The sequence below is a fragment of the Bos grunniens genome, chromosome 19 (genome assembly GCF_055505025.1).
Source record: "Bos grunniens cultivar Pamir isolate PY7600 chromosome 19, Bosgru_T2T1.0, whole genome shotgun sequence".
In the NCBI taxonomy this organism is placed as follows: Eukaryota; Metazoa; Chordata; class Mammalia; order Artiodactyla; family Bovidae; genus Bos; species Bos grunniens.
Genome location: NC_141183.1, coordinates 32,974,085 through 32,993,767, shown reverse-complemented (window position 1 = coordinate 32,993,767; position 19,683 = coordinate 32,974,085). Strand labels below are relative to the sequence as shown.

General features: G+C 46.7%; 1 protein-coding gene across 6 annotated transcripts in view; it reads left to right on the top strand.

Annotated features, from left to right (window-relative positions):
* The window catches only part of DNAH9 (dynein axonemal heavy chain 9), a 285,306-nt gene that overhangs the window by 76,414 nt on the left and 189,209 nt on the right, over positions 1-19,683 (top strand). For 5 of the 6 annotated variants that reach the window (XM_086358784.1, XM_086358783.1, XM_086358785.1 and 2 more), the window contains exons 20-26: positions 2,997-3,867; positions 7,393-7,523; positions 7,861-7,987; positions 9,991-10,143; positions 11,993-12,118; positions 15,072-15,311; positions 15,648-15,808. In XM_086358784.1, coding sequence (XP_086214910.1) covers positions 2,997-3,867; positions 7,393-7,523; positions 7,861-7,987; positions 9,991-10,143; positions 11,993-12,118; positions 15,072-15,311; positions 15,648-15,808 — 1,809 coding nt within the window. Of the gene's footprint in view, positions 1-2,996; positions 3,868-7,392; positions 7,524-7,799; positions 7,988-9,990; positions 10,144-11,992; positions 12,119-15,071; positions 15,312-15,647; positions 15,809-19,683 lie in introns of those variants that run through there. The other variant, XM_086358786.1, reaches the window with a different exon arrangement.

Sequence of the window (19,683 nt, the reverse complement as noted above, 5' to 3'; positions counted from 1 at the left end):
ACAAATATTTGAGGATCCAATATTGATTCAAGGATGTTCGTAGGCACTGTGGAAAGAAACATTAGGAAGATCATTTATTATCTTCTGTGCCTACCCCCCGACACTCTGATAACTCCTGTCTTACCTACTATTTCTGAACCATACTCTGTTAATAAATTAAACAGAATGTGGGCTCTTAGAATCTGTCTGATATATACTAACACCAAGAAGCCAAGTTCACTTTCCACATTCACTCTAGTCAAGATAAAAGGTAGAACCAACACGTTCCAACAGTTAGTCTTCCAAAGAATGTGCGGAAGGAACCTTCATGCTGGGTAACCTTTCCTGATGGCTCACTTGCCGTGAGGATGTTACCTTCCTTTCCTTCTAATTCTTTCTCCACTGCTCTCATAGAGGAGAAAGCTCCTTGGTGATACAGACAGAGGGCCCTCTTCAACTCTGAGAACTCCAGGCCCTTCTGAAGCCCTCGCTGGCTGGACAACAGTGAAGACACACGATGGTATTCAGTCTTAAGATGAAAATCCACCACCAGAGCATGCCAGCCAAAACTATTTAGATGGAACAAGCAGGAATCAAACATAGCAAGCATCAAAGTTAATCTGACACTAATTTAATGGTATGCATAACTGTTATTGTGTTGCATGGCAATTAGGCTTAAGTGGTGAGCAGTTCAGGTAAATGACTTTAATTAGGATTACTTTCCATCCGTCAAGTCAAATATTTCCAGAGACAGTTGAGAGAAGAGGCAGTTCAAGGAAAGGTTCTTGCACGTCATCATCTTCCCACCAAACAACACACGCACACACTCACACACACACTCACACACACACAATTGCAAGAAATGGCCAATTCTCTAGTCATTCCTTTTCCCTGTCAACTTCTTTATATTGGACTCCACAATTCCTTATTCTACTTTTAGAGAAAGATGGTGTTCACACTTAAGTCATGGTATCCCCAATATCTGGGGCTTCTCAGGTGGCACTAGTGGTAAAGAACCTGCCTGCCAATGCAGGTGATAAAAGAGATGCAGTTTCGAACCCTTGGTTGGGAAGATCCCCTGGAGGAGGGCATGGCAACCCACTCCAGTATTCTTGCCTGGAGAATCCCATGGACCGAGGAGCCTGGCTGGCTACAGTCCATGGGGTTGTGTGGAGTCAGGCACAACTGAAGTGTCTTAGCATGCACATATGCATCCCCAATATCTAGCTACCCCTCAAGCACACAGAAACAGGAAGACCTAAGACTGGTGATGAGAAGAAAGGAGGGAGGCTAGGGAAAAAAAACAAGAGGCTCCTTGAAGGTTGTTCTGGGTGCTCCTGACCCACATGGGAACCTGTGAATGAGCAGTTCCTACATCAGAGAAGAGGTTCTGCCAGAAATGTGGGTTGAAGGGGCCAGAACATAAAGGGGGTTCATGGGGTGAGGACCAGGAGCAGCAGTGGGAGTCCTGAACATGGGGAAAAGAAGAGGAAGGATGAACTTGAACGTAAAGTTTGATGTAGTGTTTACAGGAGTCAAGTGCAGAGCCAGAGGTCACTGCAGGACACAAGAGGAGACGAGGCCACTTGAAGGAGGAACTTGAGAGACGTGGGGCCTGACGGGAAGCACACAGTTCGGGAAAGCCATGCAGCGCAGGCCTGTGGTCAGGACTTTGTGCTCCTGCTTCAGGGTCCCTCTCAGTGGTTCTCCCACCCAGAGGCACTGCTTCCTGAAGGTGATGCAGGCCATTAGCGTGAACCTCACCACAGAGAAGGAAGCCAGCCCAGGGAATCTGAAAAATGCTGGTACCTGCTATTTACAATAGCCAGGACATGGAAGCAACCTAGACATCCATCAACAGATGAATGGATAAAGAAGCTATGGTACATATAAGTGTTATTCACTCAGTCATGTCTGACTCTTTGTGAACCCACGGACTGTAGCCTGCCAGGCTCTTCTATCCATGGAATTCTCCAGGCAAGAATACTGGAGTGGGTAGCTGTTCCCTTCTCCTGGGGATCTTCCTGACCCAGGGATCAAACCCATGCCTCTTGTGCCTCCTGCTTTGCAGGCAGATTCTTCACCACCTGAGCCCCCAGGGAAGCCCCAATGGAATAATACTCAGCCGTAAAAAGGAATGCATTTGAATCAGTTCTGGTGAGGTCAGTGAACATAGACCCTGTTATACAAAGTGGAATAAGTCAGAAAGAGAAAAACAGATATTGTATATCAACGCATATATATGGAATCTAGGAAAATGGTGCTGATGAACCTATTTGCAAGGCAGGAATAGAGACTCAGAGAGAATAGATTGATGGACACAGCCAGGGAAGGAGAGGGTGGGATGAACTGAGGGAGTAGCATTGAAATACATACATTAACTGTGTGTAAAACAGATGCCTCCTGGTGTGACCTTTGCCTTCACAGCCTCTGCAGTAACAGGACAATGCTCTTTTGTGTCAAGTGGGCTGGACACCAACAAGTGAAACAGAGTCTAAAGGGGGCTCAAACCAAGGGTTATTCCCCCACTGGACCTAGGGAGGTGAGGAGTATTTTTATTACCCTCTCGGATGTAGAGGGCTTCTCTGATGGTTCAGTGGGTAAAGGATCTGCCTGCAATGCAGGAGACACGGGAGATGCAGGTTCAGTCCCTGATTCCCTGGAGTAGGAAAGGGCAACCCACTCTGGTATTCTTGCCTGAAAAATCCCGTCGACAGAGGAGCCTGGTGGGCTGCAGTCCAAAGCGTTGCAAAGCCTCGGACACGACTGAGCACACATGGGTGTAGAATACATCCAGACAGGACGTTCCTCTTGAGTCCTCCTTCCTCCTGCTGGTTACGCTCATCCTGCTCCGACCTACCTGCCTATCTTTCCTGCACAAGCTTTGCTGAAAGTCCCTGCTCTTTGCTAAAACACTGAGGATTTAAAGGTTCGAGCTGCTGTGGCTCTGGTGATTCTAGGAGATGGTCCCTGAGTTCTCCACTGATAAAGGGGAAACATTCTGTCTTGTCTTGCAGGTTTGATAGCATTGACCCTCACCAGACGCTGGATGCCTGGCACTTGGAGACCCAGCAGATGGAGTCCACCATGGCCTCCATTTCCGCGTCCGCCAGCTTGTTTGAAGTCACCGTCCCTGACTATAAGCAGCTGCGGCAGTGCAGGAAGGAGGCGTGCCGGCTGAAGGAGCTCTGGGACACGATTGGGTTGGTGACCTCCAGCATTCATGCCTGGGAGGCCACCAGGTGGAAGGATATCGACGTGGAGGCCATGGACTTGGAGTGCAAAAGGTTTGCCAGGAACATCCGGAACCTCGACAAGGAGGTCAGGGCCTGGGAGGCCTTCACAGGCCTGGAGAGCACCGTGCTGGACACCCTGACCTCCCTGAGGGCCGTGGCCGAGCTGCAGAACCCAGCCATCCGGGAGCGGCACTGGAGGCAGCTGATGCAGGCCACGGGCGTGACCTTCACCATGGATGAGGGCACCACCCTGGCCCACCTCCTGCAGCTGCAGCTGCACCACTTTGAGGACGAGGTCCGGGGCATTGTGGACAGAGCTGTGAAAGAGCTGAGCATGGAGAAGGTGCTGAAGGAGCTGCAGACCACCTGGGCTGGCATGGAATTCCAGTACGAGCCCCACCCACGGACCTGTGTGCCCCTGCTGCAGTCCGACGAGGACCTCATCGAGGTTCTGGAGGATAACCAGGTCCAGCTTCAGAACCTGATGGTGTCCAAGCACATTGCCTTCTTCCTGGAGGACGTGTCGGGCTGGCAGAAGAAGCTGTCCACCGCCGATGCCGTCATCTCCATCTGGTATGACGTGCAGCGCACATGGTCTCACCTAGAAAGCATATTCATCGGATCTGAAGATATCCGGGCTCAGCTGCCCCAGGTACCTGCTACAGAAACCCTGCTCCCTCTGTTCCCAACTCCCAGTCGAGGGACAGTCCCCCAGCCCCTGCATCCTCTACACCATTCCTTATCTGCCTCCCTGCCTTGGCTTCACCCAGGGGCATCTCCAACAATCATAGACCTTTCAAAACACCAAAAGCCAGGCATAGGAAAAGAGAGAAGGTAAAACGCCTGCCAGTCAGCTTGTTCTTGGGCTTCCCTGGTGGCTCAGTGGTAAAGAACCCGCCAGCCAAAGCAGGAGTCCCAGGAGATCTGGCTTCAATCCCTGGGTTGGGAAGATCCCCTGGAGGAGGAAATGGCAACCCACTCCAGTATTCTCACCTGGGAAATCCCATGGACAGAGAAGACTGGTGGGCTACAGTCCATGGGGTCTCAGAGTGGGACTCGACTTAGCAACTAAACAACAACAAACAGTTTGTTCTTAGATGGGTAGGAAAAAGAAAGGAGAACCTGGTTTAAAAAACAAAAGAAGTGTACCAGAGAAAGGAGGTCAGAAACAGGAGCTGCTCTTGTGTTGCTCTACACGTAATGACGGTGCGGGTACCGACTGGGAAGCCAGCATCATTTCCAGGCAAGCTGAGTTCCTGCTCTGCAGCAAGTATTCTGTAAACCTCCGGCCTGTGCCAGCAGGCTCAAACACTAGTCTTCAGCTAAGTGCTAAATGAGGAATTTCTCTAAGATATGCATTCTTCTCATTACTACCGTTCTAATTTGTTTGCCCCTTCTAATTGTCCTAATTAACGTACCCCCTCTCTCAGTGGACTCTAATTCATTTTAAAAAAGCATTTTAAAAAAGATGTTTGCAGACTTATTCCGTATCCCACTCCAGTATTCTGGCCTGGAAAATCCCATGGACAGAGGAGCCTGATGGGCTACAGTCCATGGGGTCGCAAAGAGTCAGACACGACTGAGCGAATAACGCTTCTATATCCCTCAGCACAGTGAGTTCTTTGCTTGCAAATTAGTTTGATTCCAAAATGTCACATGTTATCCAGACCTTGTTTCAGAGTTAAAGCACATTCTATCAAATCATTTTTCCAGCTCATCCCACAAAAACACATTTAGTATAATGATGCAGATTAAAGTTTGTACATCTGCAATGAAAAATAATAAAATAATTCCACTAAAGCTACTGTCATGAAACAAAATCAAATAAGCCAGATTTTATTCGTCTCCAACGCTAATGATTGAAGAAGGGCAGGTTTGATGAGAAGCAGGGGAGAATGTAGGTGGAGACTTTTGCAGGCATTTTAAAAGAGGCATTTGAGAATTTACAATAAAAAATAATAAATAATTCATATCATTAACTCCTCAGGTTTATGTGTAAAATGTGTAAATACATTTGTCTTCTTTGTAGTGACAATATGGTAACATAGACAACTCTGAAATACAACAAATCATCATGTTACACCCTAACTAGTAAATATTTTCATTCACTCTGAATATTTTCCACCTTTTGTTCACATATATACATGTTTTTACACAATTGCTCTCAGGGTAATTACAATTTTCCAGTCAGTTCTTTGCATTTCAAACATTTATGTCAGATATTTCTGATGCGTGTGCATGCTCAGTCCCTCAGTAATGTTCTGACTGTTTGTGACCCTATAGACTGTAGCCCGCCAGGTTGCTTTGTCCATGGGGTTCTCCAGGCAAGAATACCGGAGTGGATTGCCATTTCCTACTCCAGGGAATGTTCTTGAACCAGGGGTTGAATCCGTGTCTCTTATGTCAATTGCATTGGCAGATAGATTCTTCACCAGGAGTCACCTGGGAAGTCCCTTATCTCTGACCCTTCCTTTCTATTTGTTTATCTTATTTTTGGCTGTGCTGCGCCTTCACTGCTTTGCTTGTGCTTCCTCCAGTTGTGGTGCACAGGTCTCTCATTGTGGTGGCTTCTCTGGTTGCACACTATGGGCTCTAGGCATTTGGGCTCACAGGCTTGGTTGCCCCGAGGCACGTGGAATCTTCCTGGACCAGGGTTGAAACCCGTGTCCCCTGCAATGGCAGGCAGACTCCTATCCCACTGTACCACCAGGGAAATCTTCTGATGAGTCTATAATCTTAATAATTTTTCATTTTTGACTGGTGAAAGATACCTCACTTAAGGAATCGTAATTTGAGTCTTGATAGGAGAGAGGCATGGGTCACAGAGGTCCCAGCAGACTGGGGCCAGCAGCCCAGGCTTGAGTCCACCCTCTCAAGGACCTGAGGGAAGTTACTTGAACTCTCGGTGCCCTGGTTTTCTCATCTGTAAATTGAGACTAAGCCCAGTCCCTACATCCAGAAGTTCATTAAAGCTGAATGTTCAGCACATACCACTATGATTGTTGTTATGTAATCATAACCACACAAGCTCTCACCAGGTATCAGGTGTTGGGGTGAGGTGCTTTGCATTTAGTATTGTCTCAGTCATTTCAACAACACTGTGAGAGTGTGTGTATTTGGGGAAAATGATAATATTTAATTACTTTTGACATCACGGGCTTTCCCAGTGACTCAGATGGTCAAGTGTCCACCTGCCAATGCAGGAGACGTGAGTTTGATCCCTGAGTCAAGAAGATCCCTTGGAGAAGGGAATGGCTACCCATGCCAGTATTCTTGCCTGGAGGGTGCCTTGGACATAGAAACCTGGCAGGCCACAGTCCTTGGGGTCACAGAGATTTGGACATGACTGAGAAACTGATACTTTCACTTTCACTTTGACATCATAATAGCACCTTTGCTGCCAAAATGCTTACTTTGGTTATAGAAATTTTGCTTGGGCCCAGAAAGCACATAGGATCCACCATCTGCCTGACTTAGGAATTATGTAGTTTATGCCAACAATTCTCAAAGTGTGGTCTGATGACTTCTGGCAAGGGGTCCCTGAGACCTTTCCAGGGGATCCTCAAGGTCAAAGCTATATTAATAATAATACTAAAATGGCATTTGCTGTTTTCACTTGTTCTTCTATTAGCACACAGTGGAATTTTCCAGAGGCTACATGGTGTGATATCACAACACACTGGATGCAGAAGCTGGGAAGAGAATCTGTCTATCTTCTAAGTCAGGCATTAAAGAGATTTGGAAAAAAAAAAAAAAAGTGCAATGATGCCACTTTTTCCTCTAAGTTATATTGTTTTGGAAAATATACTTATTTTGAATTAAAATATGTGTTATATTAACATAATGTGCTTATTACTGTAATTTTAAATGAATTGACAAATATTTTTTAACGTTTCTCAACTTTAGCTTCTAATGTAGAATATGCATTGATAGATATAATATTACCGAATAAATGAAAGCTCTTTGCACTCCCCAGTAAGTTTTACAAACATAAAGGGATTTTAAGACCAAAATGTGTGAGAACCACTGATTCAATCTAAAGGTATTTCCTCCTTTGGGCCTAATCTCTGTGTTATACAACCTAGGAGCGGTTTTCAAAAGCAGGCTTGGTACATGAGGGTAGCTTCTTGGAGTTGAAAGGAGTGGGGGTTAATTTTTTCCACACTTTAATTTGCAGGATTCTAAAAGATTTGAAGGCATCGACATAGACTTTAAAGAGTTAGCTTATGATGCTCGGAAAACGCCAAATGTAGTGGAAGCCACCAACAAGCCAGGTCTTTACGAAAAGCTGGAAGATATTCAGAGCAGGTGATGGCCGGTGTGCAGTTGCCTTTGTAATGGAGAGGCTTTGTCTCTCTTCGTCTCTCAAGTCCTTACCTTAGTTAACTGCCCGAGTGAGAGAGTGAACATGTGTATCTGGTCGGGTACCTTGATTTGCCTGTGTGCTTGGGTAATATGGGATATTGTTAGAGGTGTTTATTCTGATTGAAATGTACTAGTAGGGGTATACGCACATGCCCACAGATGTCCCATGTATACATCACTCCTGAGGGTAATCCACAAGTCACACTCGTTTGCATTTAGGTAACAGCCACATGCCTCTGGATCCTGGCAAACCTAACAAGGAAATTCTGTGTGCCCTCAGGCTGTGCCTGTGTGAGAAGGCCCTGGTGGAGTACCTGGACACCAAAAGGCTTGCCTTCCCCAGGTTTTACTTCCTCTCCTCTTCTGATCTTCTAGACATTCTTTCCAATGGCACAGCCCCTCAACAGGTAAGCAGGGAAGTGCTTGTAGAAAGTCAGAAGGATTGAGATGCTCCAGCAGGAGAGTTTCAAGTTCCCCATTATGCCCCATTAAGCAATGTATCCATTTGACCTATGTTGCCATCAGCACGGTCCCTAAGCTCATCTCTGGCTACCTGCTTTTTTTTTTTCCCCTTAAACCTTTCTAGGTAGCCCAGTTTCTTTCCAGTTGGATCTCTGTAGAGATTTGATTTTGATCTGTAGAGATCAAATTTTGATCTGTAGAGATCAAAATTTAAATTAAATTTTTGAAAATTTCTGTATGCTTGGATGCTTGCTTTATCTTTCTCTAACACATGATGAGGTTTTTGTTCCCTTTCTAAAAACTGGGGCTTTCACTATCTTGGAAATGTTTTCTTTCAGTATACTTTTGCATAATATTTCTTTTTTTTCTTAGTTTTTTTTTTTATGTGGACCATTTTAAAAGTCTTTATTGAATTTGTTATGATATCGCTTCTGTTTTACGTTTTGGTTTCTTGGCCATGAGGCATGTGGGATCTCAGCTCCCTGACCAGGGGTTGAACCCATACCACCTGCATTGGAAGGTAAAGTCTTAACCACTGGACCGCCTGAGGAGTCTCTACATGGTATTTCTATCCCGGTTATGTGGATAATTTTTTCCCTCTGATTCATCATATTTCCGTAGGTTGAGATTATTATCTTCATCTGTTCATACATTTTTGTACATACTTATACACTTCTTTCTCTCTCAGTCCTCTTCCTTGGCATTCTTCCATGTCCCTCAGATTTATCCACGTCCCTCAGATTTATCCACCATATTTAAGTTGTGTGTTTTTATTTGGTCCTTTTGTGTTGCTAACACTGTTAAAAACTACACTGTACCATTTATTTTCTTTATTTTTCTACCTCTACCAATTCTTCTTATCTTCTACCTCAAATTTTATAGAGTTCATGTTTCTTTCATTTAATTGAAAGCAAAACAAGGTGATATTTTTTCAACACTACTTCTGTTTCCTGTATTAAGCTTCTAATATATACAGATGCTTTTATTCTATTTCTTGAGTCTGGCTTTCTCCTTCTTTTAAGTTGTGGGATAATTTCACGGGTCTTGTGTTAATTGTTTGTTCTTGTATAAAGAAAAGTCTTTCTCTATCATTTGTTCCAAGTCCCTGGGTGGGGTCTCCTCCAGCACCTTCAGTTTACTTCAATACTCTTAGAATTTCTCCCGCCATCTCATAAGTGAGAGAGCTCATTGCCGTAAACGTAAGGGTTAAAACTCACAGTTTTCAGGAGGCCCCTGTATTTCAAAAAAGCTCTACCTGAGGCAGCTTCCTGTTTGTCATTTCTTCTCCACCTGCTGTTCTTCTCACTGCAGGACCACAGTATGGTTCTGTCTGGCACCCTCCTAGGATTACTGCCCAAGGCATCACTGCCTCCGTATCATGAGATGCCATGCTTGGGAGAAGCTCTGGCACAACCAGGCTTTCTGCCTGGTGTGAGTTTGCTGGCCCTTGATGTGGACCCTCCAGAGGCTGGTCTCCTGCCTCAAAGTGGTTCCTACATCTGAGTGACTTCTTCCACAGGCCATGGTCACCACTGCCCTTGATCCTCCAGATTTAGGCATGTTAGCAGCAGCAGCAGCATTCATCTGTAGACTCTCCTGTGCCTACCCTCCTGCAGCACAGTAGTGTTTTCTTAGGAAGAGGGCTTATGAATTAGTTATTGCTCCAGTCTGTTCCCATCCGTAGTAGATTAGGCAGAAATTACTCAAACCTTTGTGGCTTTGTTGGTTTGTAGTTAACGCGTGTTGCCCACTAGATCTATATTCCCTTTTATCCAGTCCAGCTAAATTCCATCTTCACATCTTCATCATTCCCTAGCTTCCTTCTAAACGTTTGGTACCCAACACTTTAATGGTTGTCACAGGGTAGCCCTTTAAGCAATACAATAATAATAAGTAGCTTCTAAGCAATAATCATAAGTGACTTCCTGGACATGCTCTCCACTTATAGGTTCAACGCCACCTTTCCAAACTCTTTGACAATATGGCCAAGATGCAGTTCCAACTGGACGCCAGTGAGAAGCCAACCAAGACCAGCCTTGGCATGTACAGCAAGGAAGGAGAATATGTGGCCTTCAGCGAGCCCTGTGACTGCAGTGGGCAGGTAACGCATGCCTTGCTCTCTCAAGTGTCTGCAGTCAAGCATCAGCCTTCAGAATGGCGATTGTGACCTTGGACCAGAACTGCTGTCTGTGCCTGGGGCCTGCCCAGTCCTCTGACTTGAACCGACATCAGAGCAGCTTCCAGCGCCCACTTTCCTCTCCCTGGGAAGGACACATGTCAATACCTGTATATCTTCCTCACTCAAAGTCCTGTGCAGAGAGCAATAAAATGCACATAAACAACTCCCTGAGTCAACAAGAAAAGGGTTTGGAAATGATTAGCGGCACCAGGAGACTTTAACATGACAAGCCCTGGGGCACCCCACTGGGGAATCTGGGTCACTGACACCTTCCCCGGGAGAAAATGTCCTTTGAAATCAACCATAAACCTGAGCGTTCACTTCTCTGTACACATACACCTCCTGCAGCCCTACCCTGTGGAGAGCCCACTGCCACCCTGCTCCAGAAGCTCCACATCTCCCCGGCACAGTTCAGGAAACACACAACACGACACCCTTCTCTTCTGAACCCCCCGACCCGTCTTTCACCATCTTCACTAAAGTAGACAAGTCTTTGTTCATTATCCTACTGCATTTTCCTCCTCTGCTTCTTTTTTCTCTTCTCTTTCTTTCCCTTCCATTTTCTCTGTGCTGTTCTCAGTCATGTCCCACTCTTCGCAACCCCAAGGACTGCAGCCCACCAGGCTTCTCTGTCCATGGGATTTCCCAGGTAAGAATACTGGAGTGGGTTGCCATTTCCTACTCCAGGGGATCTTCCTGACCCAGGGATCCAGCTCAAGCCTTTTGAGTCTCCTGCATTGGCAGGTCGGAGAAAGCAATGGCACCCTACTCCAGTACTCTTGCCTGGAAAATCCCATGGACGGAGGAGCCTGGTGGGCTGCAGTCCATGGGGTCACTAAGAGTCAGACACGACTAAGTGACTTCACTTTCACTTTTCACTTTCATGCATTGGAGAAGGAAATGGCAACCCACTCCATTGTTCTTGCCTGGAGAATCCCAGGGACAGGGGAGCCTGGTGGACTGCCATCTATGGGGTCACACAGAGTCGGACACAACTGAAGCGACTTAGCAGCAGCAGCAGCATTGGCAGGTGTACTCTTTACCATTAGTGCCACCTGGGAAGCCCCCGTTATCCTAAATATCCAAAGAAACATGGTCCCTGGGGTGCTAATCCAGTCCAGAGTAAAGCCTGGAGAAAAGATCTTCTTCAGAGTTCCACCTTCATCCAAATCCAAATAAAAAATCTCATTTTTATGAAAGGGACATTGGGGTTTGAGTCAAACCTTGGGTGTTCTTTCTGTAGACTCAGAAAGCATTTAGTTGGAAAATATAATCCATATGTACCGTGGACAAGGTCATGAGAATCCACTGACTTATTTACACCCCTGGGTCAGGAAGATCCCTTGTAGTAGGAAATGGCAACCCACTCCAGTTTTCTTGCTTGGGAAATCCCATGGACAGAGGAGCCTGGTGGGCTGCAGTCTTTGGGGTTATAGTCAGACAGTTCTGAGCATGCAAGCACAATCCAGATGAAGATTTCCCCCTAATCTCTGGTCAGTAGTCTTGTCTTCCCTAAACCTGCTCCTCTGCTCTGTGGGTCCCAGTGGGCACACCGCCCCCTCCCCCGTTGTTAATTGAGCTTCGGTCTCAACTACCATTGCCCTGCATTGCACAAACGAACAGTTTCTCTGTGCCTTCGGGCAACCATGTGGGGTTGCACATCTTGCCTGGGCTCATCTTCTTCAGTGCCTCTGTCTGAGTGGAAGAAAACGTGTGTCACTGAGCACATCTTCTTAGGAGCCCCAAGTCTAACCCCAAGCTCTTCTTCCAGGTAGAAATATGGCTGAACCACGTGCTGGCTCACATGAAGGCCACGGTGAGGCACGAGATGACAGAAGGTATAACCGCCTACGAAGAAAAGCCCAGGGAACAGTGGCTCTTTGACTACCCAGCTCAGGTATCCTCTGATCCATCCTCAGGCGCTCTCCTCCTCCATGGCCTCTGTCGGCCTCCTGGGGCTGCCAGGCTCACCCATGCTTCAGGGTCAGGAGAGGCTGGTCAGGAAGGGGTCAGCAGGAGGGACCAGGGAATTGTTAGCCACAATGCAATTCAGCGGTTACCTCGGGGCATTAAGGGTTGTCCATTTGACTCCATTAGCTGCATACAGCAGGGAGAAAACAGACAATTTAACTCACTGAGCCAGCTCTCTTTGTATATGCCAAGCTCCCTGCTGAGCACAGGAGACACCAGCAGGAAACAAGACAATGTAATCCCACTCTGATGGAGTTTACAGACTGGCGTGGAAGTCAGCCACCTAAAGATGAGACCTGGTGTGATGGTAAAGGAAAGTCGGGGTCCTCTGGGAGCTGGTTAATGGAGTCTGGGGATGACCCTCCTGAAGACATGATTCTAGGCTGAGGTTTGAAATAGGAGTTGGCAGGTGAAAGATAGAGGGAAGAGCACCCAAGTGTGGGAAAGAATGTGGACAAAGGCTCAGATGCAAGCAAGAGTCAATGTGTTCGAGGCATGAGTAACAGGTGGAGGGAGCAAGGGGCAGCAGATGGATTCAGGGGAGGAAACTGGGACACAGTTCTTATAGACCATGCATGGGAGTGATGTGATTCCAAGATATATCTAAGTCCTGTCCCAGGATCTCAGGAGGGTAATAAAAGAAAGAGGGGGAGCTAATGAGGTTACTTTTTAATGACCTTGGCTGCAATACACCACCCCTCCCTTCCCTGTTAATGTCTAGTATTGGGCTGGCCGAGAAGTTCCTTTGGGTTTTTCTGTAACATCCTACAGAAAAACCCAAACAAACTCTTTGGCCAACCCAATACTACTGCTGGTACATTTGGGGGTTACAGATATCTGGTGGTGATTGAAGCCATAGGAGTTAGGTAAGAGTGTGTAGACCAAGCTGAGGCTGCAGATCAAACCCACGAGCATCATCCAAAGGCTGCATAGGCAGAGAAACCAGGGCAGCAGAATGAGGAACAGTCCCTTTTCTGATGGAAGGAATACCTGGGAATGGCAATCACGGAAACTAAAACAGAAGGCGTTGATAGCAGGTAAGAGGTCAGTTATGCCACACACGTCTAAGAGGTCAAGCCAAGTAAAGAGGCTAAGGAACATCCATGACCATGGTGAGGCCATCTCAGTGAAGTGGTAGTGAAGAGATCACACTGCCGGTAGTTGAGAAGGGAGGAGAAGGCGGGAAATGTTGACAGTGAGTGTAGACAGAGCAGAGAAATAAGCCAGTGCTGCAGAAGGAAAGGAGCCTCCCAGGTGGCGCTAGTGGTAAAGAACCCACCTGCCAATGCAGGAGACATGAGTTCACTCCCTGGTCGGGAGGATCCCCTGGAGAAGGAGATGACAGCCCACTCCAGTATTCTTGCCTGGGAAATCCCACGGACAGAGGAACCTGGTGGGCTACAGGAGTCGCAAGTACAATTGCACATCACGTTCAGACCATTCTGACAAGATTACACTGCAGGAGGAACCTCTAAAAAAATCCAAACATGTCTAAATCCAAAGGCAAAAAGGAACAGGTAAATTCAAGAATAGAGCTTTTTACTACAACAGAATTCTCTGCTCCACGAAGTGAATAATTCCCACCAGGATTCCTTGTTTGCCTGAATCAGAATTTTGAGGCAAGAAAATGTGTTTCTTCCTGCATTCTGACAGATTCATCTAGAGCAGTGTCTCCTGAGCCAAGTGGGACCACAGAGGATCCATGTCTCTAAATTCTTCACCATGCAGAATCGAAATTATGCATTTTCCGTATTAAATCTTCTGTTTCTCAGCAAGCAGAAGAAAGGTTCATTTAAATCACTTTTTCCATTTATTTATTTTGAATCTCTGAAGAATACAAATCAAAGTGTTGTTGTTGTTTGGTTGCTCAGTCATGTCCAACTCTCTGCGACCCGATGGACCATAAGCCCACCAGGGTCCTTTGTCCATGGGATTTTTTAGGCAAGAACACTGGAGTGGATTGCCATTTCCTTCTCCAACAAATCAAAGTGACCACACTGAATTTCAGTGTCATCCTTCCTGAGCTGTGAAGAGTGGACCTTTTAAAGTTAGAGACACAGATGTAAGAATGGACATGTGGACACAGGGCAGGAAGGGGAGAGTGGGATGAATGGGGAGATGGGATTGCCATGGATACACTACCATGTGTGAAATAGGTAGCTAGTGGGAAGCTGCTGAATAGCACACGGAGCTCAGCCCTGTGCCCTGTGATGACCAAGATGGGTGGGACGTGGGGTCCAAGATGGAGGAGACATATGTATACATATAAACTGATGAATCACTTCGTTGTACAGCAGAGACCAACATGTGTTGTAAAGTAATCAGACTCCAATTTAAAGAAAGAGCAGGCTTTTCAAAGTTAAAAATTTGAAGAGATTTTTAAAGATATAGTGTAAGTACTATGGTCAAGAAAAAAATCTGCCACACATAATCAGCAGTGGCTCACTCAGCTAGAATACTCACTCAACTGTAAGGGTTTCCAGAAGAACAGAGCAAAGACTATCATTGAGATGTCCAATCAAGACTTTGTTATCCTCCCAGGCACAGGAAAGGTGCTGTGGCCTGAGAAGCAAAAACAGAAAGGTCAGTGTAGCAATTTCTAAAAGCTACTAACATTGACCTGAATGAGCCTTTAGCTGTTCTGAACCACATGGTGCATTTTTCAAGAGCAGAAAGGACTCTCCCCACTTGTGTTGTACCCACTTTTTATCTCCGAGGACTTAGAAGCACATGTTCAAGGGAACAGTGCTGGTGGAAGAGGGAGGGAAGGGATGTCCATCACCCACACAATTATATTCTCAGCCCCTGCTGTGTGACAGTGGGCTGGTTTGAGGGACAGTCCTGGTAATGGCTTTCCTAAGCAACTCTTGGTGCCATAGGTGGCTCTGACCTGCACCCAGATCTGGTGGACCACAGAGGTGGGCATGGCATTTGCAAGGCTGGAGGAAGGCTATGAGAATGCCATGAAGGACTATTACAAGAAGCAAGTGGCCCAGCTCAAAACCCTCATCACCATGCTCATTGGCCAGCTCTCCAAGGGGGACCGGCAGAAGATCATGACCATATGCACCATCGATGTCCATGCCCGGGACGTGGTGGCCAAGATGATTGCTCAGAAGGTGAGTCCCGGACTCTCAAGAGTACCACTCTTTGTGGGTAGCTATACCACAAGTATTGGGATTTGGGAGAAGCTCACATGTGGCCAAAACACAGGGCCTCCAAACTCTGCCCCAGTCGGGGATCTGGGAGAAGATCAAGGTGGCTGCTCCTACCTTAAAAACCCCAGCAAAACAGCATCATCCAAGTGGCTCGTGCTTTCTGTGCCATACCAGGCAGTGTGCTGCTCTCCTGAATTGTGCACAACACCTGAGCCCTGTGAATTCTGCAGCCATGGGGCCACCTCCTACCTGTTGAATCTTGTGATTTACCAACCTACTCTGCCACTCCCTCTCTAGGTAGATAACGCCCAGGCCTTCCTCTGGCTGTCCCAGCTAAGGCACCGATGGGATGACGAGGCCAAACACTGCTTCGCCAACATCTGTGATGCCCAGTTTCTATACTCCTATGAGTACCTGGGAAATACCCCTCGCCTGGTGATCACGCCCTTGACAGACAGGTGAGCACTAGCATCAGCCACTGACACAGGAGCCTTCTGCTGTCTGGCTCTCACCATCCACGGTCACTTGCCATTTGTCCGCAAGGCTGCAGGGCGAGGGCCAGACTTAACCCAACAGTTGTAACATAAACTGAAATGGCATAGGACAGAAGCCTGATCAGAGCAAACCCCAGAGCAAATCAGTGAGCCACGTTTGTTTGTTTTTAATTTATTTATTTGGCTGTCTTGGGTCTTAGTTGTGGCATGCAGGATCTCTCATTGTGGTGCACAGATTCTCTAGTTTTGGCACACAGGCTCTGGAGCACATGGGTTCAGTGGTTACGCCAGGCGGACCAATAGTCACTGGAAATGCAGAGATCACTAAAACTTAAACTCCAGTTTTGTTGAGGGAAATAAGACACATGTAGATAAAACTTTCAGAAGTATAAGGGGAAGGATTTCCCCGGTGGTCAAGTGGTTGGAACTCTGTGCTGTCAATGAAGGGGGCTCAGGTTTGACCCCTGATTGGGGAACTATGATGTTGCATGTTGCACTGCACGACCAAGAAAAACAAAAGTTTAAAAAAATCATGCTGAAGAAATGATGCTTTTGAACTGTGGTGTTGGAGAAGACTCTTGAGGATCCCTTGGACAGCAAAGTGATCAAATCAGTCAATCCTGAAGGAAATCAGTCCTGAATATTCATTTTAGGGACTGATGCCTCAGCTGAAGCTTTAATACTCTGCCACCTGATGATAAGAACTGACTCACTGGAAAAGACCCCAACGCTGGGAAAGATTGAAGGCGGGAGGAGAAGGGGATGACAGAGGATGAGATGGTTGGATGGCATCACTGACTCGATGGACATGAATTTAAACAAACTCAGGAAAACAGTGAAGGACAGGGAAGCCCGGCGTGCTGCAGTCCATGGGGTCACAAAGAGTTGGACGTGACTGAGCAACTGAACTTACTAAAATAAATAGCACAGGGAAATGTGCAAGGTCATAGTACAGAATAGGGCACGGAGCCACTCACTACAGACTTCCAAGTAAGTGACCTCTGAGCACAGAGGATCTCAGCCACTGCAGGAAGAAGAGGACCAGGAACACTCCAAGGAACACAGTATCTGATTTGGACCCTGAGGGGTGCGTAGGACTCTAGTAGGATTTCAGTTGGTTTTAGGATGACAGACAGGCTATCCATGAAATTGTACAGAAAGCTGTGCGTGTGTCACCTTTTCAATTGAAAAGGTACACTGTTGTTGTTCAGTCTCTCAGTCGTGTCTGACTCATTGTGACCCCAAGGACTGCAGCATGACAGGCTCCCCTGTCCTCCCCCATTCCCCGCAGTTTGCTCAAATTCATGTCCATTGAGTTGGTGATGCTATCTAACCAGCTCATCTTCTGTCACCCCCTTCTCCTTTTGCCATGAGTTGGATCTATAGCATCCATTAATTGTTAAAGTGGTCTGGGATGCCCCAAAGTTGAAGAGCTACGGATTAGCATTCCGGTTGGAATTTTGTGGGCAAAGATGTGGATGTGGGAAAATTTAAAGCATGTTCTTGGAAGAGGGACTTTGGGGGAAGTAGTCAGGAATGAGCCTGGTAAGATAGGAAAGAGTCTAACTGTGAAATGTGAAAATCATATTCTTTATCCAGTAAGGAGTGATCAACTATTGAAACTTTTTCATCAGAGGAGTAAAAAAGGATGAAAACTTGTAAAGATTCATCTGACAAAAGAATGTGGGCAAAGGACAGAAAGGACAGGGAGATAAGGTCATGATCCGTGTCAGAAATGGTATATTAATTCTGCAGAGATTTCTATAAATTCTGTTAAATGCTGGTGCCCTTTCCCCTTATAATTCCACTGAACATTAAATCTCTTCTTCTGCAAAAAGACCTGTGTATGTGAGTGACTGGCTCACCCAGAATAAGCAACCCGTAGGTAATGAAGACACGGTCGTAAATTGTGATGGTTAAAGTGGCCAAATAGAATCCGAGCCATCTTCTACTTAATTTTCTCTCTGCCTATTTTAAGTATTATCACCTGTATTCTGGCTAAATCCTCAGATATATTTCCAAATAACAATTAGTGAAATTGTAATCACTCTGCTCGCAGAACGAATAGGGGTGTGGGAACTTCAAAGTCACTGGAGGTCCCAGCATCATCCATAGAGGAAGACCTCCTGGTCCCTCTCCCCCCATGCTTTTCATTTTTGTAATTCATCTTCCACCCAGAGTCCCGCTCAAACCACTCATTTGTTTACTCTTGCATCTCTCTGTTTCATGGGAGCTTGTAGAGGTCACATCACTGTCTCCAGCTGCTCCCCACTACATTTAGACTAAAATATGAATTCCTTTTGGAACATCGTAATTCCTGCCAACCACCCTGAGGCCTCACAGCCTGCAGTCCAGCCACACTGGCCTCTTCTGTGTTCCTCGATCCCTTTAAGTTCATTTCAAGGTACAACCTTGAATATGTGTGGTCCCTTCTGTCTGGACTGCTCTTCCCCATGCTTTCTGCTCCGCTGTCGTCCTCTCATCCTTTCTTGTTCTGCTCTTCACTCTGAGAAGACCTTCCATGACCACTCTTTCTAAAAGACAACCTCTCCCACCTCTCAAACACAGACACACACACACACACACATACCCGTACACACACAAATAACATTAAGGATCCCCCCATTTATCCTCTCCCTAAGAGCTTCCCTACCTGCCATGCAGGAGACCCGGTTTGATTCCTGGGTCGGGAAGGTCCACTGGAGAAGGGATAGACTACCCACTCCAGTATTCTTGGGCTTCCCTTGTGGCTCAGCTGGTGAAGAATCCGCCTGCAGTGCAGCAGACCTGGGTTTGATCCCTAGGTTGGGAAGATCCCCTGGAGAAGGGAACGGCTACCCACTCCAGTGTTCTGGCCTGGAGAATTCCATGGACTGCATAGTGCATGGGGTCACAAAGAGTCAGACACTACTGAATGACTTTCACTTTCACTTTTCAGCATCTCCCACATTCTGAAATGAACTTACCTTCTGGCTTCTTGGCAACAGTACCCTTTGGAATGTAAACTTTTTCCTCTCAGAGATCTTTGTCTGTCTCATCTGTTGCTATTTTTACCAATATCTAGTAGATATTGAAGAGAAGGCGATGGCACCCCACTCCAGTACTCTTGCCTGGAAAATCCCATGGATGGAGGAGCCTGGTAGGCTGCAGTCCGTGGGGTCGCTAAGAGTCGGACACGACTGAGCGACTTCACTTTCACTTTTTACTTTCATGCATTGGAGAAGGAAATGGCAACCCACTCCAGTGTTCTTGCCTGGAGAATCCCAGGGATGGGGGAGCCTGGTGGGCTGCCGTCTATGGGGTCGCACAGAGTCGAACATGACTGAAGCAACTTAGCAGCAGCAGCAGCAGTAAATGAATGATAGTTCATTGTTGAAAACCCAGGCTGTAAGAATGACAGAATTGGGAAGAGGGGATTGACTCAAAGGAGGGGTCCACATGGGACTCCGTCTATGCCTTGGCTCCCAAAGAAGAAGCAGGTCCTATGCTCTCTCCTGCTCTCAGCTGGGCACCCACTCTGCTCCCTGCCCCAGCTGAAGACAGAAGGCAGACAGCGTCAGTTCAGGGGGAGAGGCAGATTTCTCTGTAGCTAGAACAGTAAAGGCAGCAGCAACTCTGAGGGTTCGGGTGTCTCAGGGGTTTTACTAGGGCTTCACTGGATCACAATCAGTTGGAGGGGCTCATTCGCTGTGGGTACAGGGAAAAGCTTTCCCACCTGGAGTTTCATTCACAGGGGACCCTCTCACATGTCTTTGCCTTTGTGGTGATTCTCAGCAAGACACCTGTTCTAAACAGGAAGGGCATCCGGAAGGGTGTTCTCTCTGACAGTGAGGTTTTTT